At 44.2% G+C, this 25454-nt stretch overlaps 1 protein-coding gene across 2 annotated transcripts in view; it reads left to right on the top strand.

Moving 5' to 3' along the window:
- KCNH2 (potassium voltage-gated channel subfamily H member 2) overlaps nt 1-6824 on the top strand; it is a 1485214-nt gene extending 1478390 nt beyond the window's left edge. The window contains exons 14-15 of one of the 2 annotated variants that reach the window (XM_069210759.1): nt 4717-4915; nt 5528-6824. In XM_069210759.1, the coding sequence (XP_069066860.1) occupies nt 4717-4915; nt 5528-5827 (499 nt within the window). In that variant the 3' untranslated portion in view covers nt 5828-6824. The remainder of the gene's footprint in view (nt 1-4716; nt 4916-5527) is intronic. The other variant, XM_069210762.1, reaches the window with a different exon arrangement.
- Nucleotides 6825-25454: the final 18630 nt, after the last annotated feature.

Below are 25454 nucleotides of genomic sequence, written 5' to 3'. Positions count from 1 at the left end.
GTCAAGCAATAACCACTATCTGGGTGAGTCCTCCAAGTCACTAAATTAACCTGAGAACAACCCAGAGCAGACATGCTTACCTTATAGCAATGTATAAAGTATTTACGTAGTACAAAAACAATAATAAAGTTAAAATGCAAAACAATAACAGTGTCCAAAAGAACTCAACAAATAGATTGTTTTAATAAGCAAAATGATATAAAAATGACGAAAATCCAATTATTTGAATTTTGTAAGTTTTAAGTAGAAATAGCACCACGAAGCACAATGTGCCAATGATAGTCAATGGTCACAGTGGAACAGGACATAGATGCAGATTGACGCTGATAACGATGAAGCCTGGATTGGATATACTAACCAGATTTGTCTTGGCCAAAGACTTTACCTTCTGACTTTAGTCCTAATCGGCAACAGGAGTACACTTCTGAAGCTCCCCATGGTTTCAAGAGAGGATCTTAGAAACTCACAGGGTTTTAGGCCAATCAGTGGGTCCAGCCCAGGTTCAATTGCCACTGGTTAACTGGGCAGTTGCAGGAAAAAGGCTCTTGTAGCTTGTGGTGTCTAGGTCGCTTGAACAGAAGGTCAGCCTTTTGACCCTTGGAATCCACTTCCTTGTCCTAGGTACAAGAGAAAGAGCATGTAGTCTTCTAGGGCTCTTTTCAGGTTACAGACAGCAGGTTAGGTCCTCTTATGATCTTCCACAGGTCAAGGAGTGTTATGAAGTGAGTGACTGGAGAGCCCACATTTATGACTGACCCAAACTAGTGGTTGGAAATTACCCCTGGGAACACCATAAACAATTGTGTAAAGGTGTTGGGGGCTACCCCTACCCACTTTGGGCATTTTTAAGATGATTGAAGTTTTCAGCTACACTAAACTTGGGCACTAGGGGGTGTCCAGGGTAAGTGTACTATGGTTATCCAACTGTCCTCCCTCATCTAACACCAAGATCCTGTTAGAGGCAGTCCCAGTAAAACCAATCACCTCAAGACAGGAGTCTGGTATAAAAAGCTGAGTTTTCAGCAGTCATATGTGGGATACACATAACTTGGCCAGGTGTCCTACTTATACCCTTTGAAGTGCACCTCAAAAGTTATATTTAAACCTAGCAGACCTGTCAAATAGGTTGTAACACAGTAATACCAAAATGTGGCCCACTGTGATTGGGAACTTCAGGCAGGGCAAAGATACATTTCTAGAAGTTACTTTTCCATATTATTTAGGAACAAATCTATATTCACTAATGTACTGGGATTTAAAAACTATTAAAAGGAGTTGTTAAATTGTATTTCTACCTGGTCCTGTTCCAGAGATACAGTGTTAGCTTTAAATATTGCAGCCCATTGTTTTTTTATGGAACAGTAATCCTTGCTACCGTGAAAATAGATTTGATATGCTAATCACTATAAGGACATGTTTAAAATTAAACGTTTACATGTACTACTTTTAAATACTATGCACCCTGCCAACTGGGCCATAAGGCATACTCAAGGGTGACATGTTTAAAAGGAAGGTTTAGGCCTGTCAAAAAGGATTATTTTGTTAGGTTGAATTTGCAGTTTAAAACTGCTCAGTCATGCTTTGATAGCTGGTATGTAGACATGCTATACAGTTTCAGTGCAATTGCCTTGTGCAGTGGCACAATGAGCGCTGCAGTCCACTGGTAGAATTTAATTTACAGTCCCCAGGTAACCTTGGTACTGTATACTAGGGACTTACAGGCAAATTAAATACACTTATCTGGACTTACAGGCAAATTAAATAAACCAATCTGGTGTATATCACTTTTACCATTTTGCAAGAAGGAGCACAGACACTTTACCCCTCATTAACAGAGGGAAGGTACACAGAGCTCTCTAGCCAGCAAAAATAGAGTTCAGCAAAGAGATTAAAAAAATCCGGTGTGACAATGCAGAAAGGGGACATTTCCAACACATATCCAAGGGCCACAAAAGAGAAGCTGTAGAAGGCCGCTCCTGATATAAGTTAAGATAAGATCATGTTTATACACTTTCTAAGTGTGATAATGTATGCCCTTTCTAAGTGTAGAATAGTGATGTACTTTTCCCAGATCTTTAATCAAACTATTATAAATGATAGGTGCAGGAAACCCAACTTATAAATGATAGGTCAAAGAGGCTTGAAGCCCAGCAAGCTCTGCTGTTCATTAAATCTTCAAGTTTATAATTTCTTGTATTCATCTAGATATTCCACTAAATGATGGTTCGAAGTCCTACTTAACTGTGATGTCAATACTACACCTTTGTGTATGAAGCAAAGGGATTGCCTTGTAACTGTAATGAAGTCAGACACAAAGTGTCAAAGAAAAAGATCCAAACCGGGGAATAAATGAGAACAATGCTTTAAGTTACAGTAAGGCCTTATTCTCTCTCCTGTGTGTCAAAATACAAATATAAAAAGAACAGTTGATGGACGGAATGCAGACCAAAGCAAAAATTCATCCCCAGTCACAGATCTGGGTTTAATCCATCAGTTTTTTTTGCTCACCATGCCATTCCAGATGTTTGTGACTGGGGGTGAATGTTTGCATTGTTCAGCATTCCGTCCATCTTTTTGCATTTGTCACCCCAAGTGGGAAGGGTATGCCCAGACATGGGTCCCATGCTCAGTTCGCCAATAGATTCAATCTAGCCTAGCTGATGTACAGTGATACCCTGAAACCGGTCCTAGGATGCTTGTTTCCAGTCCAGGAAGGACCTGGCTTGGCAGGTCGGGCTGGACTGCTATCATAAGGAACAGGGTCAAGACTGATTTGCTTATTGCTGGGTCCAAACTGGGGTGGCGTGGTGAGCAAAAAAAACTATGGATTAAACCCAGATCTTTGTGTCTGGGGGGTGAATGTTTGCATTGTTCAGCATTCCATCCATCATCTGTTCTTTTTGCATCTATCGCCCCAAGTGGGAAGGGTATGCCCAGACGTGAGTCCCGTGCTCACTGTGGCTCTGGATTCAAGCTAGCCTAGCTGATGAAGGGTGATAACCTGAAACCGGTCCTAGGATGCTTGTTTCCAGTACAGGGAGGACCTAGCTTGGCAGTTCGTGCTGGGCTGTTCCCATGAGGAACAGGGTCAAGACTGATTGGCATATGGCTGGGTCCAAACTGGGGTGGCGTGGTGAGCAAAAAAATGATAGATTAAACCCAGATCTTTATGACTGGGGGTGAATGTTTGCATTGTTCAGCATTCCGTCCATCATCTGTTCTTTTTACAAAATACAAATATAGTCACTTTATATTTGCTCTCAGTTTTTCATTCCTACTAGCCTACGTCATTACTTATGATCGGTCTGTCCTTGAGTGGTAGAATGCTCTTGGCACTAGTGCTCTGTATGATAGCGGTAAAATATGCACTTCCCTATTTCAATATAACATCATTTTTTATTTAAAAAATCCACAACAATGTTGCTATCTAGTTCTTAAAAACAAACAGTAGCACGAGCAGGTCAGTCTCTCAAATGGCTGGCATATTTACAAACAGGTAAACAAATCCAGTCCTATTTTGTGTTTCGTTGTAGGGACTTATTTACACAAGCCATCTGTTGTGTACCTTTAACATTCTGTTCAAGCCACTAGTTCTCTAATGTGAAGTCCTTAATAAATAAGAAAGAACCCTGCTTATATACAGTGTGGTGAATGCATTTCAGCTGGAGAACCATAATCTGCCTACCTCAGGACCAGTGAAGGAACTTTCAAGATGGAGGTTCAAGTTATTGTCTCTGGATCCAAGTTTATCTAAAGCTTGGCCCAATTATCGACTAGTTTTACAACTTTGGGCTTCTGCCTGTAAGTGCAAAATTAATCATTAGAAGAAATGTGAACAGTCGTAGTAGAATCCAGGTAGCCTGAGATGAGGTCCAAATGTATATGAATCCCATGCATGTCAGTGATGACTGACTATTTTGCAGTAGAGTGGAACTGTGCAAGCAAAACCCATTCCTCTCCACTGTTTTTGTCACTGCCTTCACTTGATGCTTGTATCCGTTTCCAAATGTATCTTATGGTACACTACTTTTAATTCTGCCTTTTATAGCATTTAGTTGAATATTAAGATGATTTTAGAAAGTAGTTTCTACTGCAAATCATGAAATACAAACCTGGTCTTCAAAGTAGGAAGCTCAAATCAATGACAGAACCAATTGATTTTTAAAAGATAGATTTTGCATCAAAGAAGAGAGGGGTTGAAATGTATAACATGATCAAATGTCCACTCAAAAATATAGTTAATACAAATGGTCACCAATGGTTGAAAGTACAATTAACATAAAAGAGGGCACAGGGAACCTCCTAGTGTTCTGTTGCTTTTGGGTCTGGGAGCGGGGAGGTCTTTTCATGTTGCAGAGACAATTGGCTGATGGAATGAGTGGCTGCTTTTGCTCTCCACTGCCATGTATTCTGCTAAACTGTAGGGTGACTCCACACCAAATATCTGAGCTGACTGCTCTTCTTTATCCAAGATACTGGGAAATCTCAACAAGTTGAGAATATGTTAAGTGAGCAGCTTTCTATGTGTCTAAGCAGAATGATGACTAAATAAACAGATTGAATGATGTAGAAAATAGAATTGTAGAATTTAAACCCTAATACTTTTTATTTTCTTGCAGCAGTTGTAGAACTCACTGTTGCTAAAATATCAGCCTATCTTACTTGTTTGTAGTGTTCGCTTGGGTCTTCTAACAATACCTGTCTTTTGTTGCCCAGGTTGGAAAGCCGGATGACATCTGATGTAAACACCATCATGCAGCTCCTCCAGAGGCAGATGGCCCTGGTCCCCCCAGCCTACAGCACCGTGACATCTCCACCTCAGGGTACCATGTACCATGACACAAGGGAGCGAAGAGGGCATCCTGTGCTCCCTGTCACATCCATTAACTCCGAGAGACTGGCATCCCATTCTCAGGTAACATGAAAGGCCCAGGAAAATAATGTAGGGTGAACCTATTTTGTTTTCAAACCATTTGATTCTTGCCGCTATTCTCTGCTCTTATCCTTTCTGCCCTCTACTTTTTCTATGTACTCAGTCTAGAAATCAATGAGCAGCCCCTTGGGATTATTTATACAAATTATTTGTTTATCCTTCCAGTCACCTTAAATACTAACCTTCATGCTCCTACTGGAGGCCCACCACTCATTCCTGTCTGTTTTCTGTTCAAACGTCTAAACCAGTTACTACATCTGTTGTATTACTTTAAATCTACTCTTTGTTCCCAAGTGTATATTTTGTCTCCATTTTTTAACAACTCCTCATGTACATCAGGCTCCATTCCCCAAGTCACTGTTTTTTCTTCCTTAAGATGTCATATGTTGCCACATTCTGGACTAATTTCACGTCAATAGTGTTCATGGTATTTATAATTCCATAGATGTGACACATTCTTAAAGTACCCCTTAATCGTTCTGTGTCATTTCTGGTGCTCACTCCTCTTACCTTACCTGCTACTCCTTGTCTTTCGCATGCAGTGCCAAAAATGCTGACACCCTTGACTTTAACACTCTTCCTTTTATTCACCAGGTTTCCAATTGCCAGGGCTTTGAGGAGTTCCAGCAGAAGCCACATGAGTCTCTTCAGGGGGACAAAGGACTGTACAGGGAAACCCTGCTCCTTTATCCCACCAGTGAAATGCTAAGAGCACCGTCCGTGGCTCCACCAACACCACCACCACCCTCTGTCCCTCCAAGGGCTGAACCTCTTGGCACCAGTGTGACTGCTTCCACTCCCAACAACTGCAGGCGCTTATCCCTTCCAGAACAGTTGGGGGGCCCTCTGGATCTGAGGACCCCACAGAGACACCCCTCAGACCCTGGGAGTTAGTGGGGGGTCATAGTGGTCTGACTTAGGGTGCATAATTGTTTTTACGGCAGACAGAGAGGGTGAAGCTGACCTTCCGAGGCCCTCTGTAGCACATCCAAACTCCGCTAGAGAAATCTCAGAGAAGTGGAGAGTCAAAGATGTTATTTATCACTCAAAGACGGTGTTAAACGGGGTTACTTGCCTTGTGCAGCACAACCTACAGTTGATTGTAATAGAGTTGGATGTTGAGGAGGAAAACATAGATTCCATCCGCCCTCTAATCTTGAAATGTTCTTCCAATCTGCTGCTGCAGCGGTGGACACGTCATTTTCCTTTGACGGAAGAAGGAATCATCTCGTGACATACTTCTGTCGTTTGTGTAGAAGAAACCTCAAACATGACTTCCAAATGAAAGAGGACAGTCTTGTCAAAAACTACCTGGGCTACTTGAGGAAGAGTCAATCATAGTGAGAGTTGACAGTGGCTGCAGAAGGTGACAATCTATCAGTCGATGTAGTCAAGTAAGAAGCAACCAGCATTGAGGGAGAATCAGCAGGATGGTGAAGTAGGGAGGATTACCTTATGTGCGCATTTGAGATTTGAGTGTTTTCAAATTCTGCTGTTGGAGGCCTACAGGGCGAATCATGACACTACTCTTCCTTCATTCCGTAACGCAAGGACAACATCTTTGAGTCAAGCAAAAACAATCTCTTCCGATGGACAACACACTCAAATACATTAGCTGGTCTAACAAGTCTTTGGGTGTAATGTATGGCAATATGTGGAGAGAAGGCAAGACAGGGTAGGCGGCAGGTCAGGCATTAATCCTGTGCCTGTGGAAGCACAACATAGCAGCAGTCACAGAACTTGCAGGAATTGACTGCTGCCTCTAAAGATTGACCTCTGTGTTAAGGAGCAATGTCTTTCTGCTATTGCGTAGGAAAATAATAATCGTAAATATTGATAATATATTGATGATAATAATAATGATAATATTAGTAATAATAGTAATGATATGAAAAATCCAAAACAGAAAAAACAGCCATGTGTTAATTGACAACATATCTGCAGCTAGTTGCAACCCATGTCCAGGTTGACTGAGGCGGAGAAGCCAGGGGAAGGGATGGGCAGATAAGTGGGTGGCCATTGGAATGCTCCACATGTAGGAGGCACAAGGTTTTTTTTGTAGTAGGATATCAAGGAAAGGGCATAAAGGAGATGGACCACCGCTATGTTTTATGCAAAGGAACCAGTCTTTTTATGCTGTGTTTCCTGCTCTCTGCCATCTGACTGGGCCTGCTGCTCATCCGTGGGAGATGGTGACACCCAGTTCCTAGCATTTCTTGCAGCTCCTTCCTGCCTATTTCCTTGATCATGCATCCATTGCAGCTATTGCTTTTCTGCATGTGGGTGGGGTCTGCAGCCGTCTACACTGCTTGCCTTTTTATGTTTAGTTGAAATTGTAGCATTTTAAGCATCAGGGTTCTAGCTGGAAGATCTGAATGCTTCAGATCTTTGCAGCGTGGTAGACAAACCTTCTGAAAATTGTTGATGATGTTTCAGCAAGTTCTCTATGTTCCCAGAGGTCTGTGTGGCTTGAGCAGATCAGACCACTGAGAAAAAGGACTAGGTTCTATGGAGACCTACTTTTGAAAAGCAGACGTATGGGTTGTTAGATTGTGGTTCTCTCTGTTGGGATGACTTACGTATCATGAAAATATGGCCATACAACACTATCTAACATAATTCATGGGTAGCCCCTTGGTATCTTTATTTATCCTGTCTCCTCCATTTCCGGTCTAACTTCTTTCCCACATCTCAGTCATACAGTTTGTGAAATGAACCCCAAACAGAAGGGCAAAGCGCTGTGCCTCTTTTTAAAACCCCTGTGTCTTGCTCAAACTTAGAACATGCTCAATATTCTTTGGGGTAAGTTACAGACAGGACACTGCAGTGACCACGTCAAAAGATTAATGCCTTATCCCATCTTAATTTAAGTTTATAAACCACCATTAAGGTCTTTACCACTTTTTTACTTTTTTTCCCAGATTCCTTACCTGATGCGGACAAGGACGCATAAAGCATGAGAGGTCAAATGTTAAGCTTTTTATAAAGCTGTTGGGACATCATGTCCATTGAGGGCTTGCTCATCAGGCTGAAATGATTCAGTAACAGGAGAAGCAAAGAAACCAATCTCTATGACTTCCCAAGGGTAGGAGTGCAGAGAAAAGGGTCTCTTTGCCCATTGTCAAGCTATACCGCTTCCTTTGCTCATCCCTATACATCTCCCAGCACTTTTCCTATCCCCTGCATTGCTCTGAGCTCCTACCTCCTTATGGTTAAGAGACTAAGCCTGTAAAGGGAGCAGAATGGAGGACATAAAAAGACATGCTCCGAGATGGATCAATGCATAATAGAAGGAATCTCTCCCTTGTTCTTCATCTTAACCACAGATTCTAAGTTCACCTGTGTAGATCCTCATCTCTTGCCTCTGCCTGTTTCCTATGCCACACTTCGTCCACTCGCTGAACTCCTGCAAAGCTGCACAGAGGAGGTACATAAGAATGTTGAGGCAGCAGAAACATACCTGATGTAACAGACCACTGCAGCTACTTTGTCTTCTCAACAAAGAAAATACCTGTGTTGTAATTAAGCATGTTTGCCCTATACTGCAGACCGTAATATCTCCTAGTTACCCAACCTGTAATTATGGGGCTGGGAGGAAGGAAAATGTGCATTATGATGTGGAAGGAAATTACCCAGCAATGATATCCAGATGCATGTCGGAATTAAGGCCCAGATTTAAGAGGGCCTAGCGCCACTTTATTGCCGCCATAGTGTCATTTGGGGGCCACATAATGGTGCAAAGAAATCTAAGAGATTTCTTTGTGTCATTTTTTTAGACCACTTTTAACGCTTTCTCAGAGCAGGCATTAAAAATGGGCACACCATTGTTTACAATAGGCTCCTATATGCTGTTCGGGGTTGGCGCTAACCCTGAACAGCACATCAATAGCGTAAAAAATTCTGATGCTATTACCCCCTAAGCTCTGCCATGGTAGGCCGTACCTTAGATAAGGCGCACACATGGTGGCGGTAGGAGGGTGCCAATAGGCGCAAGGAAAGTGGCGCTGCACTGCCCCTAAGTCTTGTAGGACCTGTGCCCAAAGCCTGAACTCTCATACATGGAGACAGAGCTCCATTGTTTTCTTCCTGACCCTTCTCCATATTTCACTGAACCCACAAGAGATTTGAACATAGCTAAGATGTCCAGGTGTTTGAATAGTAGAGCTCTCAAATGCTACGGGTCCATGCGTGAGTAGCACATCCAGTCCATGTTTATTCTTTGCATACCTGAACTTTAGTTCTGATTTTATAATGGGATAAAAGGACACAATACATCCCAGAATACAATAAAAATAACTCATAGTAGATGAGCTACTCATGCATTGACATGGGAAACTCCACAGCACAGTACGGCAACAGTTGACCAATATCTAGGGATGATATTGGTTAGCTATGCCAGAGAAGGTTCAAATCAAGCTTTCCAGAGATGATTCAAATAATGTGCTTTTTTTAGAAATGTAATACAGAGCTTATAATTCTAGATGTTGACATTAGCACTGGGATTATTAAACCCTAGAATAGATTGTTTTGTGATAGTTTAGGAAGACCAGAACTGGATCCAATATCGCCCCAGAGAGCAAGAGTCTGATGTGACCCTACCATCCTGGGCCATACATTCCTTCTTTATCTAGGTCATGCATTGGAGGTGGGTGTTTTATTGCTTCTGCTTGCACTCAATGCCTCTGCCAATGTATAAAGTTTCCTGCATGTGTTTACGTGGCTGAATTGGACATGTTGTATTTGTTGAGTGTGGATGTTGCCTATATTTTATACCGTTGGGATAGCCAATGAAGCTTGTATCGTTTTATGACAGCTCCCACCTCTTTTTATTTCGTTCTAGTTTCCAGTAGATTCTCCTATTTTAGATTAACTTTTGCCTGATATTGAACTGCCCTGTGAGTCCCTTTGAATGTCCCTCTTTTAAATGCCATCAGTTCATAGGCTAATTGTGGCTTTCCTGTTTACATGAGAGTTTTCACATCTGCAGGACTCTGGGAGTGATGGGTGAGGGCTCATACAGTTTGCTGTATTGTATTGTCTAACACTGCAAGGGAGCCATGCTGCACCTAACACCATTCATAGTCTTTGAATGGTGCGGTCTCACGTTTTCTTCAGTGCACAAGTCTCTGAACGTGACACACACTCTAAGGAACTTGTATGTGAGACCTTCAGCCTCAGTAACATGTTAGGTGAACGTCACAAAATGTTGTTTCAGTGGGTACATGATGCGTTGTGCCACTGGTAGATCATTTATCTGTGTTTCAGCTGTCACATACCACACACTTTCGTAGGGATCTATATTCAGTTTCTTGTTCTGCAGAGTAGACTCTGGCCCTCATTATGACCCTGGCGGTGTTGCACCGCCAGGGCCAACGGGGGCGGGAGCACCGCCGACAGGCCGGCGGTGCTCCCTTGGGCATTCTGACCGCGGAACTTTGGCCGCGGTCAGAAATGGAAAACCGGCGGTCTCCCGCCGGTTTTCCGTTGCCCATTTGAATCCCCCTGGGGGATTCTGACACCCCCTACCGCCATCCTGTTCCTGGCGGTTCGCCCGCCAGGAACAGGATGGCGGTAGGGGGTGTCGCGGGGCCCCCGTAAGAGGGCCCGCTAGTATTTCACTGTCTGCATAGCAGACAGTGAAATACGCGACGGGTGCAGTAGCACCCGTCGCACCTTCCCACTCCGCCGGCTCGATTACGAGCCGGCTTCATGGTGGGAAGGTCGTTTTCCCCCTGGGCTGGCGGGCGGCCTTTCGGCGGCCGCCCGCCAGCCCAGGGGAAAAGTCAAAATACCCGCCGCGGTCTTGCGACCGCGGTACGGTATTTTGACGGCGGGACTTTGGCGGGCGGCCTCCGCCGCCCGCCAAGGTCCGAATGAGGGCCACTGTCTCATGTTCTTCTGCCTCATTGTATTCAGGGAGCTCTCTGTTTGCGTCTTTCTTTTCTTACATTAAAAGGAAGTTACTTCAGCACTCCTCCGCTTTAAAACAATATAAGGGTTTAGCTTTAATGCAGTGAGCCTCCTCCTCAGTTCTGTTACCTTTACAGATCTGATTCCAAACATGCTCTGTGGCATGCCTCTCCTCTGTTTGACATTACAAGAGAATGGTCTATTCACCTTTGTCCTGTCTCTGCTATACTAGAGTGCTACTCTGCACTAATAAGGTAGCCTCGACCCAAGGAAGCTCTTTCTATGCCTCCCTGATCCCTTTCCTCTACTCACACCTGTGCCCTCTTGCAAAGATGCCCTTTGGATGAGGTCCCAATGTCCGGAATGTTGACAAGAGTGAAGGAGCTGATGAAGGGGCGTTATTCTCGCCCTGCTTTTATTTCTCCTGAAAATGCCCTTAGACTTGTGGCACTTAATCATTAGAGTGTAATTTGGAGGGTGGGAAGAAAATACAAGCAATTGCATCATGGTTGGTATTGGGAGAGGGACACTTAAGCATAACTAGAAAGTATTCTACAGCTTGAAAACCACAATCAACCAACCTGTGTCATCTTGTGAACTGAGCAAAATATATTGTAGGGAACATTAACAGAGATTTGTACATAAGATAACGGCAATAGCAAATTCCTGTACATAAGTAAGGCGGTTTTTATTTTTAAAGTTAATTTTGTGGGGGGGGTGTAAAAGAGAAGTTTTACGCTGACACTATGCAGAAACCCCTCTGAGCATGTCTATGAATGCAGAATGTAGAAGTTTTGTAGAACTAAGAAGACAAAGAAACATGTAATTTAAAATGAATGATTAAAGATAACAATAAACCAAATGTTTGATCCATGCACTGACTCCTTTGGCTTTGGTTTGTAGTGTCTTCCTCAGAAGAGTGAAAGGAAAAACATGGAAGGTTGTTCCCACAGAGATAGGATAGAAATTTGTGGTGCTCTTAATGGACACCAGGATGGATCATTGTGAAATTCTGAATGGTCTTGTGTTGTCTCCTCGAGGATATTTAACAACAGCTTTTCTCTGTGATTTGATTAATTTGATTCAGGGATTCGTATGTTGTGAGTAATCAGTAATAGCCTTTCCTCAACAAAATCTAGTAGCCTGGGGGTAAGACAGTTGTGAAAAATTTGATTTTTGCTTGACTCGTGGTCAAGCAACAGCCAGAACCCCTGGGGAATGAATCACAAAAAGTCACTAAATTAACCTGTGCTCAACCCTGAGTAGCTTGGCACAAAAACACAGTCAGACTTAACTTAGAGGCAATGTTTAAAGTGTTTATGCAGTACGCAGTGATAAAGTTAAAACAAAACACAAGAAAAATTCCACACCAATTTAGAAAAATAATGCAATTTTAATCAATTATTTGGGTTGTACAATGTTACAACACATGCTTTTACCATGCATGCCTTTACCACACCACTTTTACAATGCATGCATTTACCACATATCTGTCATTACCATGCATCCCTTTACCACGCAGGTAAGTATAAATAAGATAAGTGAAATATATATACATTCAATGAAAAAAACAAAGATTAAAGCTTTGTTATTCTTAACTTATTTTCCCTATACAAACTGTTTAAACTACACAACCTTAAAAAATTGTAAAGTTATAGCTATAACTTTAATTTGCAATCTATCCACCACCTTCAAATTATTATAAGTAGGGAACCTTGATACACACTCTTTTCAGGCCGCTAACCAGACAACACTACCTATAACTCGCCACTCTACCGTGCACAGTATTCTCACAAATACTGTAACTCCAATGTGCAGTGCTACACTGTAAGAGACTCTCTGATACTCGACTGCATGACACTACACTCAACAACACTGAACTCTACAACACTCCACTCCACTGGACTCTACTGTATCCGACTATGCTCTACTACACTTTATGCCATTCTACAACACTCTACTTGAGGACACTTCACTCCACCACACTCCATTATATGACAACCCAGTCAATGACACTCCACTGTACAACACTCGGGGGCTGATTTAAGAGCCCCTAGCACCTCCTTGCACAATATTTGCGGATTTTTTTTTTAAGCTAATGTGGCCCAATGAGGCCAAAATCACCGCACCAAAGTTACAAAGTTGTGCCATGCATGCATTGCGCCACTTTGTAAACCTTTGCCCTACGTTACTTTGCATCATTTTCTTCAGGACTTTTAACTTCTGCTCAGAGCAGGGGTTAAAAGAAGGCACATCATTGTTTTCAAAGGGCCTCAATGGGCTTTGCAGGATTAGCGTCAATTTTTTTTACACTAGTCCTGCAAAGCTCCATGCTAGCGTCAAAGATTTTGATGCTTGATTCACTAACTATCTTAGATATGGCACACACATGGTGGCGTTAGGGGGGCACTAAGGGGCACAAGAAAAGTGGTGCTGCAGTAGGTGGCATGGTTAAAGAAAAACAATGGATTTAGGCCCAGATCTGTGACTGAGGGTGAATGTTTGATATTGTTCAGTATTCCGTCCATCATCTGCCCTTCATGCAATTGTCACCCTAAGTGGGAAGGGTATGCCCAGCTAGCCTGGCTGATAAGGGGTGATCCCCTGAGACAGACCTCAGGATGCTTGTTTCCAGTCCAGGGAGGACCTTGCAGGGCAGTTCTGGCTCGACTGCTCCCACGGGGAGCAGGGACAATACTGATTTGTTTACGGCTGGGTCCACAATGGAAAAACAAAAAACAATGGATTTGGGCCCAGGTCTGTGACTGCGGAGGATTGTTTGATATTGTTCATCATTCCATTCATCATCTGTTCTTTTTGCTACTGTTCGACACTCCACTACACTTTACAACACGCCGCTCCACTCTACAATACTTCACTCCATCATACGACACACTACACCACTTCACTGTATAATACTTTGTTCCACTTACACTATGTCACTCCACCCTCCTTGACTTCACTCTACAATACTCCACTCTACGACAACACACACCACGACTCTCCTTCACTGTAATGTACTCCACTCCACTTTATGACACTCCAAACAATGACATTCCACACTATGATATAAAGCACATTGTTATTAAAAAAACATTTCAGAAGTTTCCCTCAAAGAAATGTGAGGAAAATGTGTGTTCTTAGTCAACATTTAAGGTTTGCAGGGCATTCTGGGTAAGAAAATGATGTGGGATGCATGTGAAGCACACCACCCTTGACTACCACAGATGCATAGTTTTCAGAATGGTCTGGGTCTGGTAGGTATTTCCAGATGGTAGCCTACCCAAGCCCAAAAAGTGCAGTTACTCGCCATTGCAAATGGGGCAATATTGGGAGTTAGCCACACTCTCTAAGCCCATATTGTAGGAGGCTGGCCTGGCTTATAGTGGGTACCTTGTGGTACTTACACTTTGTGCCAGGTCCAGTTGTCCCTTATTAGTAGACTGGAAGTGTTCTAGCAGCTTAGGCTGATAGAGGTAGCTATAGCAGAGCAGCTTAGGCTGAACTAGGAGACATGCAAAGCTCCTACTATACCACTTATATCACATAGCACTATATCATAAGGAACACAATACTCAGAGTTACTAAAAATAAAGGTACTTTATTTTAGTGACAATATGCCAAAAGTATCTCAGAGGATATACTCCCTTAGGAGGTAAGTAAAATACACAAAATATACATACAAACAAAAATCAGGTAAGTAAACAGTTAGAAAAGTAGTGTAAAGACTGTAGAACACAATAGAATGCAATAGGAGACAATAGGCCTAGGGGCAACACAAACCAAATACTCCAAAAGTGGAATGCGAACCACGAATGGACCCCAGGCCTAGTGTAGTGTGTAGAGGGTCACTGGGAGTGTAAGAAAACACTATAGGTGTCCAAGATACCCCACGCCAAGTCCCTGAAAAGTTAGAGTAAAGTTATCCTACTACCCCAGAAAGACAGTAAAGTCGAGACAGGGGATTCTGCAAAGACAACAACTGACTGCACAGCACTGAAGATGGATTCCTGAACCTGAGGACCTGCAAAAGAAGGGGAGCAAGTCCAAGAGTCACGCAAGTGTCCAGGGGGGGCAGGAGTCCACTAAACCCCAGATGAAGGTGCAAAGGGACTGCCTCTGGGTGGAAGAAGCCGAAGATTCTGCAACAACGGAAGGTGCCAGGAACTTCTCCTTTGGTCAGAAAATGTCCCACAGTGTGCTGGAGGATGCAGAGTTGTTTTCACACAGAAAGACCACAAACAAGCTTTGCTAGCTGCAAGAGTCGCAGCTGATGGTTTTGGGTGCTGCCAGGGACCAGGAAGGACCAGGAGGTCGCTCCTTGGAAGAGGAGACAGACGGGGTGCTCAGCAACACAGAGAGCCCATGCAGAAGCAGGCAGCACCCACAGAAGCACCTGAACATGCATTCAGAAGATCTGAGCACAACGGTCATCTCAGCACAACAAAAGAGGGTCTCATGAAGTCGGAGTCCAACTCAGCGAGTTGGACAATGCAGGACAGAGTACTGGGGACCTGGGCTATGCTGTGCATGAAGAAAGTCTTGCAAAAGTGCACAGAAGCCATAGCAGCTGCAGTTCATGCAGTACACAGGATTACTGTCTGGCGTGGGGAGGCAAGGACTTACCTCCACCAAATTTGGACAGAAGAGCCACTGGACTGTCGGGGACACTTCGATCCAGCTCCTGTGTTCCAGGGACCACGCTCGCCAAGATGAGAGGGGACCCAGAGGACCGGTGATGCATAAGTTTGGTGCCTGAGTTAGCAGGGGGAAGATTCCGTCGACCCACGGGTGAGTTCTTCTTGGCTTCCAGTGCAGGGTGGAGGCAGACAGCCCTCAGAGCATGCACCACCAGGAAACAGTCAAGAAAGCCGGCAGGATGAGGCGCTACAATGTTGCTGGTAGTCTTCTTGCTACTTTGTTGCGGTTTTGCAGGCGTCCTGGAGCATTCAGCGGTCGATCCTTGGCAGAAGTCAAAGAGAGAGGTGCAGAGGAACTCTGGTGAGCTCTTGCATTCATTATCTGGTGAGAAACCCACAGGAGAGACCCTAAATAGCCCTCAGATGAGGATTGGCTACCTAACCAGGTAAGAGCCTATCAGGAGGGGTCTTTGACGTCACCTGCTGGCACTGGCCACTCAGATGTCTCCATTGTGCCCTCACACCTCTGCATTCAAGATGGCAGAGGTCTGGGACACACTGGAGGAGCTCTGGGCACCACCCCTGGGGTGGTGATGGACAGGGGAGTGGTCACTCCCCTTTCCTTTGTCCAGTTTTGCGCCAGAGCAGGGGCTGGGTGTTCACTGAACCGGTGCCGACTGGTTTATGCAAGGAGGGCACCATCTGTGCCCTTCAAAGCATTTCTAGAGGCCAGGAGAGGCTACTTCTCTCTGGCCCTTAACACCTATTTCCAAAGGGAGAGGGTGTAACACCCTCTCTCAGAGGAAATCCTTTGTTCTGCCACCCTGGGACTGGGCTGCCCAGACCCCAGGTGGGCAGAAGCCTGTCTGAGGGTTGGCAGCAGCAGTAGCTGCAGAGAAAACCCCAGAGAGCTATTTTGGCAGTACCCTGGGTCCATGCTGGAGCCCCGGGGATGCATGGAATTGTCCCCCCAATACCATAATGGTATTGGGGTGACAATTTCATGATCCTAGACATGTTACATGGCCATGTTTGGAGTTACCATTGTGAAGCTACATATAGGTATTGACCTATATGTAGTTCACGCGTGTAATGGTGTCCCCGCACTCACAACATCTGGGGAATTTGCCCTGAACAATGTGGGGGTACCTTGGCTAGTGCCAGGGTGCCCTCACACTAAGTAACTTTGTACCCAACCTCCACTAAGTGAGGGTTAGACATATAGGTGACTTATAAGTTACTTAAGTGCAGTGTAAAATGGCTGTGAAATAATGTGGACGTTATTTCACTCAGGCTGCAGTGGCAGTCCTGTGTAAGAATTGTCTGAGCTCCCTATGGGTGGCTAAAGAAATGCTGCAGCCCATAGAGATCTCCTGGAACCCCAATACCCTGGGTACCTAGGTACCATAAACTAGGGAATTATAAGGGTGTTACAGTGTGTCAATCAGAATTGGTAAAATTAGTCACTAGCCTGCAGTGACAATTTTAAAAGTAGAGAGAGCATAAGCACTGAGGTTCTAGTTAGCAGAGCCTCAGTTATACAGTTAGGCACCACACAAGGAACACATATAGGCCACAAACTTATGAGCACTGGGGTCCTGGCTAGCAGGATCCCAGTGACACATATTTGAACACACTGACAACATAGGGTTTCCACTATGAGCACTGGGGCCCTGGTTAGCAGGATCCCAGCGAGACAGTAAAAACACCCTGATAACTCACAAACAGGCCAAAAGTGGGGGTAACAAGGCTAGAAAGAGGCTACCTTCCTACACATATGTAAAAACAACACCCAAAATAATTAAATGTCCTCTCGCTTGCCATTAGCATAAGATGCATTATTCCGCAAGGGAGCAAAAACACTGTTGAGGTTCAGAGGTGAGGGTGTGACCTGATGTTGGGATGAGAAATGCCCAACCCTTTATTTTATTTAAAATATATATTTACTTGGAGTGGGGGCATGGCCTGGCCTACGTTGGGAAGCCCCCCCATATTTAAAAAAACTCACTGTCGTCTAGTGGTCTTTCTGCCCCTGCATAGGGGCCGATCGGGATTAATTGCCCCAATCAGCACCCAAGGGGAGCAGAAATTTTGTTTCCTCATTTAGTTAAGGTGGGGACCTGGCAATTCCTATGGGGGAAGTCCCTACTCCTATATGTAATAATAATCACTGGCATCTAGTGGACGTTCTGGCCTTCTGGGGTGCAAATTAGGGGTACTTACCCCCATCTGTCTCCCAGGGGGGACAGAAAGACTGCTTCCCCATTTACTTGGGGTAAGGACATAGTCATGGCCATGCTGGGAAAACCCCACCCCTATATCTAAAAAACAATTACCTGGTTTCTATGAGGCTTTAAACCCCCTGAGGGGGCAGACCACAGGTAATTATCTCCATCCATCCCACCAGCGGGCAGAAAGGCTATTTCTCTTGTTGGGTTGGGGGCATGGCTATGCCCATGGTGGACTATATTTTTAAAAAATAAACCATTCCCTGAAGTCTGCTGGGATTTCTGCACCCCTGGGGGTGGATGAAAGATAGGTACATCTATCTTCCCACAAGGGGGACAGAAAGACTGTGACTGTATTTTAGAGGATTGGGTCATGACCTTGCCCATGATGGGCAGACCAACCCCTTATGATTTTTTTTTTTAAATGACCCTGATGTCTAGTGGGCTTTCTGCCTTCCACCGTCCCCTCCCAGGCATATCAGGAGTAATTACCTCCATCCACACCCTAGGGAGCAGAAAGACTCTCTTTCTTATTGGGGTGGAGGCATGGCTATATCCATGGTGGGCCACCCCACCCCTATATTGGAAAAAAAAGAAAGCATTCCTTGGTATCTAGTGGGCTTTCTGCCTCCCAGAGCGGGGGAGCAGAAATACTGACATAATAGTTCTTTGGGACGGGGCATAGCCATGCCCACAATGGGAAGCCCCTATCCCCTATAACTATCCTAAAAACTCTCATGTCTAGTGGGCATTATGCGCTCCCTGTGGTGGCAGATTGGGGGTAAATACCATTATCTGCCCCTCGGGGGCAGAATGACTGATCTCCTATGGGGGTGGGGGGAGCACAAGCCTTTGCCAAAGGGGCTACTCCCTCAAAATCCCTGGTTCTAGTGGGTGGGTGCCTGTTTAGGGACAACTCTCCTATGGTGATTCCTCAGCAGGGATCTCTTGGGGATAGATATCATTGGAAGGGGGAGATTCTCCCCTTTACAACAATACCTTTCCCACCCCAATCAGTGCTTGTGGGGCTGACATATGCCCCCAGAGCATTGAAAGATCATCAGCTTGTTTTACTTTCACCTTTGTGATAATGTCAGCGCCCCCTGCACGGTGATCGTCATTACACTAAAACAAACACTCTGACAGCTCAGGAAGGCAGTAAAGGCTTAAAATATATTAAAGGACTGCCTCTGGTACTCTACACTAGAAGGGCCTTTAGGTGCCTCCCCAATGTCGGCCAACAGCCCACACCTGCACTAGGAAGGTATGCGCTGACCGTACACCTTATTTTTATGTAGACAGATTGTAGTATTTGTTGTTATTTTACCGCAATAGTAACCTTCAAACTTTTAAAGATTTTGCAGCCAATTGATTTAATGTTTTATATTCTTAAAATGTTTTCATGATTTATTTCTTTACACACTATTGTGATTTTGGTGTGTGGGGAGGGGGAACGAAAGGGCTGAGGAAGACTCTTTTTACACTGTGGGCAGTCCTTTATACTTGTTAAGAGCGGTTAGTGCTCTATCTTCCTGCTAGCATTTTCCCAAACTTCGGCCTGTCTATTTATGTCGGCCACGGGGCTGGCAGGATTGTTAAGATTACAGTATGCGCTCACTGCACACTCTATTTTTACGTAGGTTGATTGTAGCATTTTGTTGTTATTTTACTGCATTAGTATTCTTCAAACTTTTAACAAATTTTTAATCAATTGATTTAATGTTTTATTTTTTTTTAAATTCACTATTTTGTGCTTTACACACTATTGTGATTTTGGTGTGCGAGGAGGGGGAACGAAAGGGCTGGGGAAGAATCTTTTTACACTGTGGGCAGTCGTTTACACTTGTTCAGAGCGGTTAGCAGTCTCGCTTCCTGCTAGCATTTTCCCAGACTTCGGTCTGTCTATTTAATGGCGTCCACGGCATGGACGCGCAGTGCCAAAGGCATTCCTTAGATGAGCCCGTCTGCACCTGTCCATGCCTGAATGGGCCCCGGGCCAGAAACACTGCCCTTCTCATAACTGTATTTATTCATCCTCCACCTTGTTTGGTCTCCGTCCTCTGGTCCCAAAAGAGTGTAGGCACTCATTAGCTGTTCTTGGCGGGGAGAAGGAAGACCACCACTTTTCATTTCAGTTTATCACCACCCCAGCTAGTGCAGATGGCAGTTTTGGCAGATACTCCACTAATATTTCTATTGGGAAGGAGTGTTCTGTGGAGGAACCCCATCAAGGGCCTGATTTAAGAAAAGTAGTGCTGCATCCAGTCCAACACCACTTTTTTTGCACCCCTTAGCGCCCCCCTAATGCCACCATGTGTGCGCCATATCTAAGATACGGTGCACCATGGCAGTAGTTAGGGAACTAGAGTCAGAATTTTTTATGCTATTTCGGAGCTTTGCAGGATTAGCGTTAAAGATTTTGACCCTAATGCTGCAAAGACCATTGAGGCCCATTGAAAACAATTGTGTGCCTCCTTTTAATGCCTGCTCTGAGCAGGCCTTAAAGGTGCTGAAAAAACGATGCAAAGAAATCTCTTATATTTCTTTGCGCTATTTTCTCGCCCCCCCTAGCGAGGGAACACCCTCTTTGCATACATTACGCCTGCCTCAGGCATAATGTAGCACAAAGTGTTACAAAGTGATTCAATACATGCATTGCACCACTTTGTAAATTGTGCGCAACAATTTTGACCTCGTTGGGCCACATTAACTTTAACAAAATTATGCTAATGTGGCGCAAGAAGGCACTAGGGTCTCTTAAATCTGCCCCTAAGTTCTTTAACTTGAACTGCTGGTCCCTAGTAAAACATCAACAAGACTTATTTGATTTTTTAGTGGACCACAACCCTGATGCTATAACCTGGTTAAATGAGGCCTCTGGTCCAGACATTGTAGCAGCTCTGCCGTCTGGATATTATATACTGCATCTCGACCGGAAGGTTAAAAAAGAGGGTGGGATAGCTATCATAATGAAAAGCAAGTTCCCATGTAAAATAAATAAGCTTGAGATCTCTGACTGTGAAGCTCTGCTACTCACTATGTTCCTGACTGAGAATTTTACCATGTTAGGTGCTCTAATTTATCGTTCTCCAAGTGGGGCCAGTTACTGAGGCTCTGAGCTAATAGGAGAATTGTCCTCTGTTATTCTTGAATACGCAATTTTACTTTCTTAGGAGACTTAAATCTCCACCTCGAGGATAAAACAGATAAGCTGGGTTTGTCCCTAACTGAGGACCTTTTAGCCTTAGAGCCGAATTTGATTAATCACCTCCCCACTCACATAGCTGCCCATCTACTGGATTCTACTATCTCAAATTTAGACACAATTCAGTCTGATAGATCACACCTCTGACATGGCCTGGCCAATATGCTAACTTTGCTTGTTTTCAATTGACTCTCAACTCCACTACAAGGTCAAGCAGCCTAAGTCCTATGGGAGATGTTGGGCTAAGCTTGACCTTCAGAAATGGAATGAGCTGATGGAGGAGACCTCGCCCGTGTTAGGTACTTCAGTAGAAGGCACTGTGCAAAAAATGTATATCTGGCTTAGACCCTCTGTAGATACACTTACCATCAAGTGCCATCATAGATCCTTACCCCCGGCACCATAGTTTACTGACTCCTTGTATAAGGAGAAGAAATTTTGTAAACAGTTAGAGAGAATTTGGCGTAAATCTTACTTCCAGGGTGATAAACCAGTTTATAAGAATGCCTTAAGATATCATCAGAAAAACTGTCAACAAGCTAAGGCCTCTCACTTTATAGTGAAAATTACAGAAAATAAAAACTAAGACACTCTTTAAAGTGGTGAAGTGGCTTGCAGATTTTTCCAAATTGTGATTCAATTGGTATTTCGAATTCTAGGACTTTATTAACACATTTTGAGCCTATTGATTGATCATCGGTAAGGCTTTCTTTATCTACCTTGAAATGTGGCTCCCCTTTGGATCCTTGCCCGCCAAACATCGTAGGTAAGCTCTCTCAATAAAACCTAGAGTTGATTGTCCAACTATTAAATCAATCCCTATTTAATGGGGTAGACCCTAATAGCTGGGAAACAGAATTAGTCACCCCTCTGCTGAAAAAGTCCAATGCTGACCCACTGGTATGGACTAACTATGGGACTATGGCCCTCATTCTGACCTTGGCGGGCGGCGGAGGCCGCCCGCCAAAGTCCCGCCGTCAGGTTACCGTTCCGCGGTCGAAAGACCGCGGCGGTAATTCTGACTTTCCCGCTGGGCTGGCGGGTGGTCGCCTTCAGACCGCCCGCCAGCCCAGCGGGAAAGAGGCTTCCACGATGAAGCCGGCTCGGAATCGAGCCGGCGGAGTGGAAGCTGTGCGACGGGTGCAGTTGCACCCGTCGCGTATTTCACTGTCTGCGCAGCAGACAGTGAAATACATTTAGGGGCCCTCTTACGGGGGCCCCTGCAATGCCCATGCCAGTGGCATGGGCACTGCAGGGGCCCCCAGGGGCCCCGCGACCCCCCCTACCGCCATCCGGATCCCGGCGGTCGGACCGCCGGGATCTGGATGGCGGTAGGGGGGGTCGGAATCCCCTCGGCGGCGCAGCAAGCTGCGCCGCCTTGGAGGATTCAATGGGGCGGCGGTACACTGGCGGGAGCCCGCCAGTGGTGCCGGTCCGACCGCGGCTTTACCGCCGCGGTCGGAATCCCCATTGGAGCACCGCCGGCCTGTCGGCGGTGCTCCCGCGGTCCTCCGCCCTGGCGGTCTTTGACCGCCAGGGTCAGAATGACCGCCTATATCCCTTTTATCTATATTGTCAAAATTGTTAGAAAAACACATTGATCTGCAATTATCACGACTCATAGAACAAAGTGATCAACTCCATCCTTCACTGTCGGGCTTTCGTGCTGGTTACAGCACTGAATCAGCACTGCTTGGGGTCCCAGAATTCCTGAGACATAAATTGGATGAGGGAAGGGCAGCTGCACTCTTGCTACTGGACCTGAGTGCAGCTTTCAATACTGTTAACCATGATATTTTACTCAGGAGACTCAATGACTTGGGCATATGGAGTTAAGCACTCGTATGGATTAATTCCTTCCTGGAGAACTGCTTTTTCCAGGCGCACTCCAATCAATGTAGATCTAAACTGTGAGCTCTCACGTTGAGCCCTCTACTTTTTAATCTCTATGTGAGGCCACTGGCTCACATTGTTGAAGGCTTTGGCCTTACTCTCTTTTCTTATGCAGATGATGCCCAAATTGTGGTCTCTCTGTCTTCAAATGACCATTCAACCGTGGCTGCGCTTCATTGTTTTCAGGAAGTGGCAAACTGGATGTGTGCAAACTCCTTGTATCTAAATAGAGCAAAGTCGGAGGTACCACTGGTGGGTAATTCTTCCATACCGTGGGGCTGAGACCTGTGGCTGGTGTCTCTGGGAGCTCCTCCGCCCCCTGCTACCTCCGTTAAAAATCTGTGAGTGTGGTTGGATCAGGAGCTGTCTATGAAGCAAAAGATCACTAAGGTGGCTGCCCCTTGTTTTGGCATCTTGAAATGGTTAAAGAAAATCCTTTATTGTATTCCTTTTACAGCCTAGCACACCTCAATCCAAGCATTAGTTATGTCAAGGCTTGATTATGGAAATGTTCTTTATGTTGGGGTAACAAAAGCCCTATTAAAACATCATCAAGCAGTACAGAATGCTGCTCCACGCCTCCTGCTTCACCCAGCACATTTTGCCACCTTGCTAAAATCTCTTCACAGGCTGCCTGAGGACAAGCTGGTGCATTTTAAAGCTCTTTGCTTCATGTATAAATCTCTCAACAATACTATTCCTCCTTATTTGAGTTCGGTAGTTACCTTCCTAGTGCCTAGGCATACTATTAGGTCAAACTATCAGAATCTAGCTGTTGTACCTAGAACTGGGAGGGTCCGCCAAGGTGGGCAATCTTTTCATGTCTTGGGACCCAAAAGTTGAAACAACTTTCCATCATCTTTGAAAGAATGTAACTTCCTTCTGGGATTCCCCAAATTGTTTTACAGGGGTACATAGGAAACATGGACGTTGTTTGTCCTGTTGGCCACTTTTAATTTGTGAGCCAGGGAGCATCCAAAGAAATCTTATGTAGATGGAGATGTATACTAGTTGTTTTGTATTTGTTTATAGATTTCCATTAGCATGTGACCATAAATGAGTTTTTCAGTTGTTCATGTAGTAAATCTGAAACTTTACATCAGTCTAGTATATTTTATGGGCTTCCTTGCTACTTTTAGTAGGGGTATGCTACATATAAAATCCAAAATGAATGAAAGGCATTCATTGTTATTGCTCAGTTAGAACAGTCAGTCATTAATCTTTCTTCAGCAGTTCCCATAAGATTATGAAAATAAAACATAAATACACGTACAAACAGATATCAAATCTAAAACAAGCAAACTCTCATCCTGATCTAAAACGGTTCCTTCACAATCATTTTAAAATAGATAACATTTTACCCACATAAAATAGAAATAGTTAAAAATACAAAAAAGAGGAACCAATTAATATATTTTTCTAATGGCTAGTGCAGACCTAACAAAATTTAACACGGCATCACATATTTTAGGAGTACATTGTTTTTGTAAATATTCCATCACTTTTGCAAAGTGCATAATGTTTGCCTTGCATAGTACCTGCCATGTAAAAGCTAGTCTTGGAGTGAGGAATGATGGACAGAAAAGTAGAAAGTGACACGTGCTCTGTTTTGCCTTAAAATCACAATGGCAGGAAGATATTTCCTTCTGCCAACTACACTGTGTTGGGAAAGCCACCTCAAAGTGAATTAGGCTAAATCCAAAAAGGGTCAAATAGAACGGTACACTTAATTATCTATCCATACTAAATATGTCTCTATATACCCAGTTGTTGAAATTTGAAGGTAAGAATCAACTGTCTTCATCTTCTGTGCCAACGCTGGTCTCTTGCACATGGATAACTCCCTGAAGCGACATTTTACAGTCTCTTTGGAGTTGGCATCCAGATTTTGAGGGATGGAGAACATATCACCAAGGCCCAAGTTTTGAAAAGAAAGTCTTAGGTAGGAGAGTCACAGGATCCTACTGTATTTACGTTATCTAAGGCTAGACAATCAGTCATGCACTCTCTAACCAGACTTGCCTCAGAATTCCCCCAACATTTGATCCAAAGAAGGGGAGGAGAGACCCCAATCTGGTCATTCATATATTGTAAGCCCAATTCCTCATGGCATACAAAGTTGGTGGTATTTTTAGGGACAGCCAACTTTATGCTTATGAAGCCATTTCCCAATCTTTGTACAAAATCAGCTTTCCAGAATCCCTAGATCCCCCTCCATAGAGGGCGGTCGAAATACATTTTGATTTATATAGTTATGAAATCAAGTACTGCTTTGTGTCCTAGTTTTCATGCAAATCGGAAGATGGCTTCAATATTCCTACCTAATTGTTGGATTTTCATCAAAAAATGGGATTTCCATGAGAGGGCAGAACTGAAAATCATACCGGGGTAACTAAAATTTGTAACCTTTTTTAACACTGTCCTTTCCATTGTAAAATGCTTTGTTTTGGTACTCAAATGCACACAGGTAATTAAGAATGACTTGGCGAAGTTTATTTTAAGATCCAGGTCCTGCATGAAATCTAGGAAAAGACCCTGTAAACCCTGGAGCCCATTTGCCGTACGAGAACTGAGTATTGCGCCATACGCATCTAAGAGGATTGGTAGCAGAGTCTCTCGAATCTTTGGCAAATCTTTGCCATGCC

The sequence above is a fragment of the Pleurodeles waltl genome, chromosome 10 (assembly GCF_031143425.1).
Source record: "Pleurodeles waltl isolate 20211129_DDA chromosome 10, aPleWal1.hap1.20221129, whole genome shotgun sequence".
NCBI lineage: Eukaryota > Metazoa > Chordata > Amphibia > Caudata > Salamandridae > Pleurodeles > Pleurodeles waltl.
This window is presented reverse-complemented; position numbering and strand designations above follow the sequence as displayed.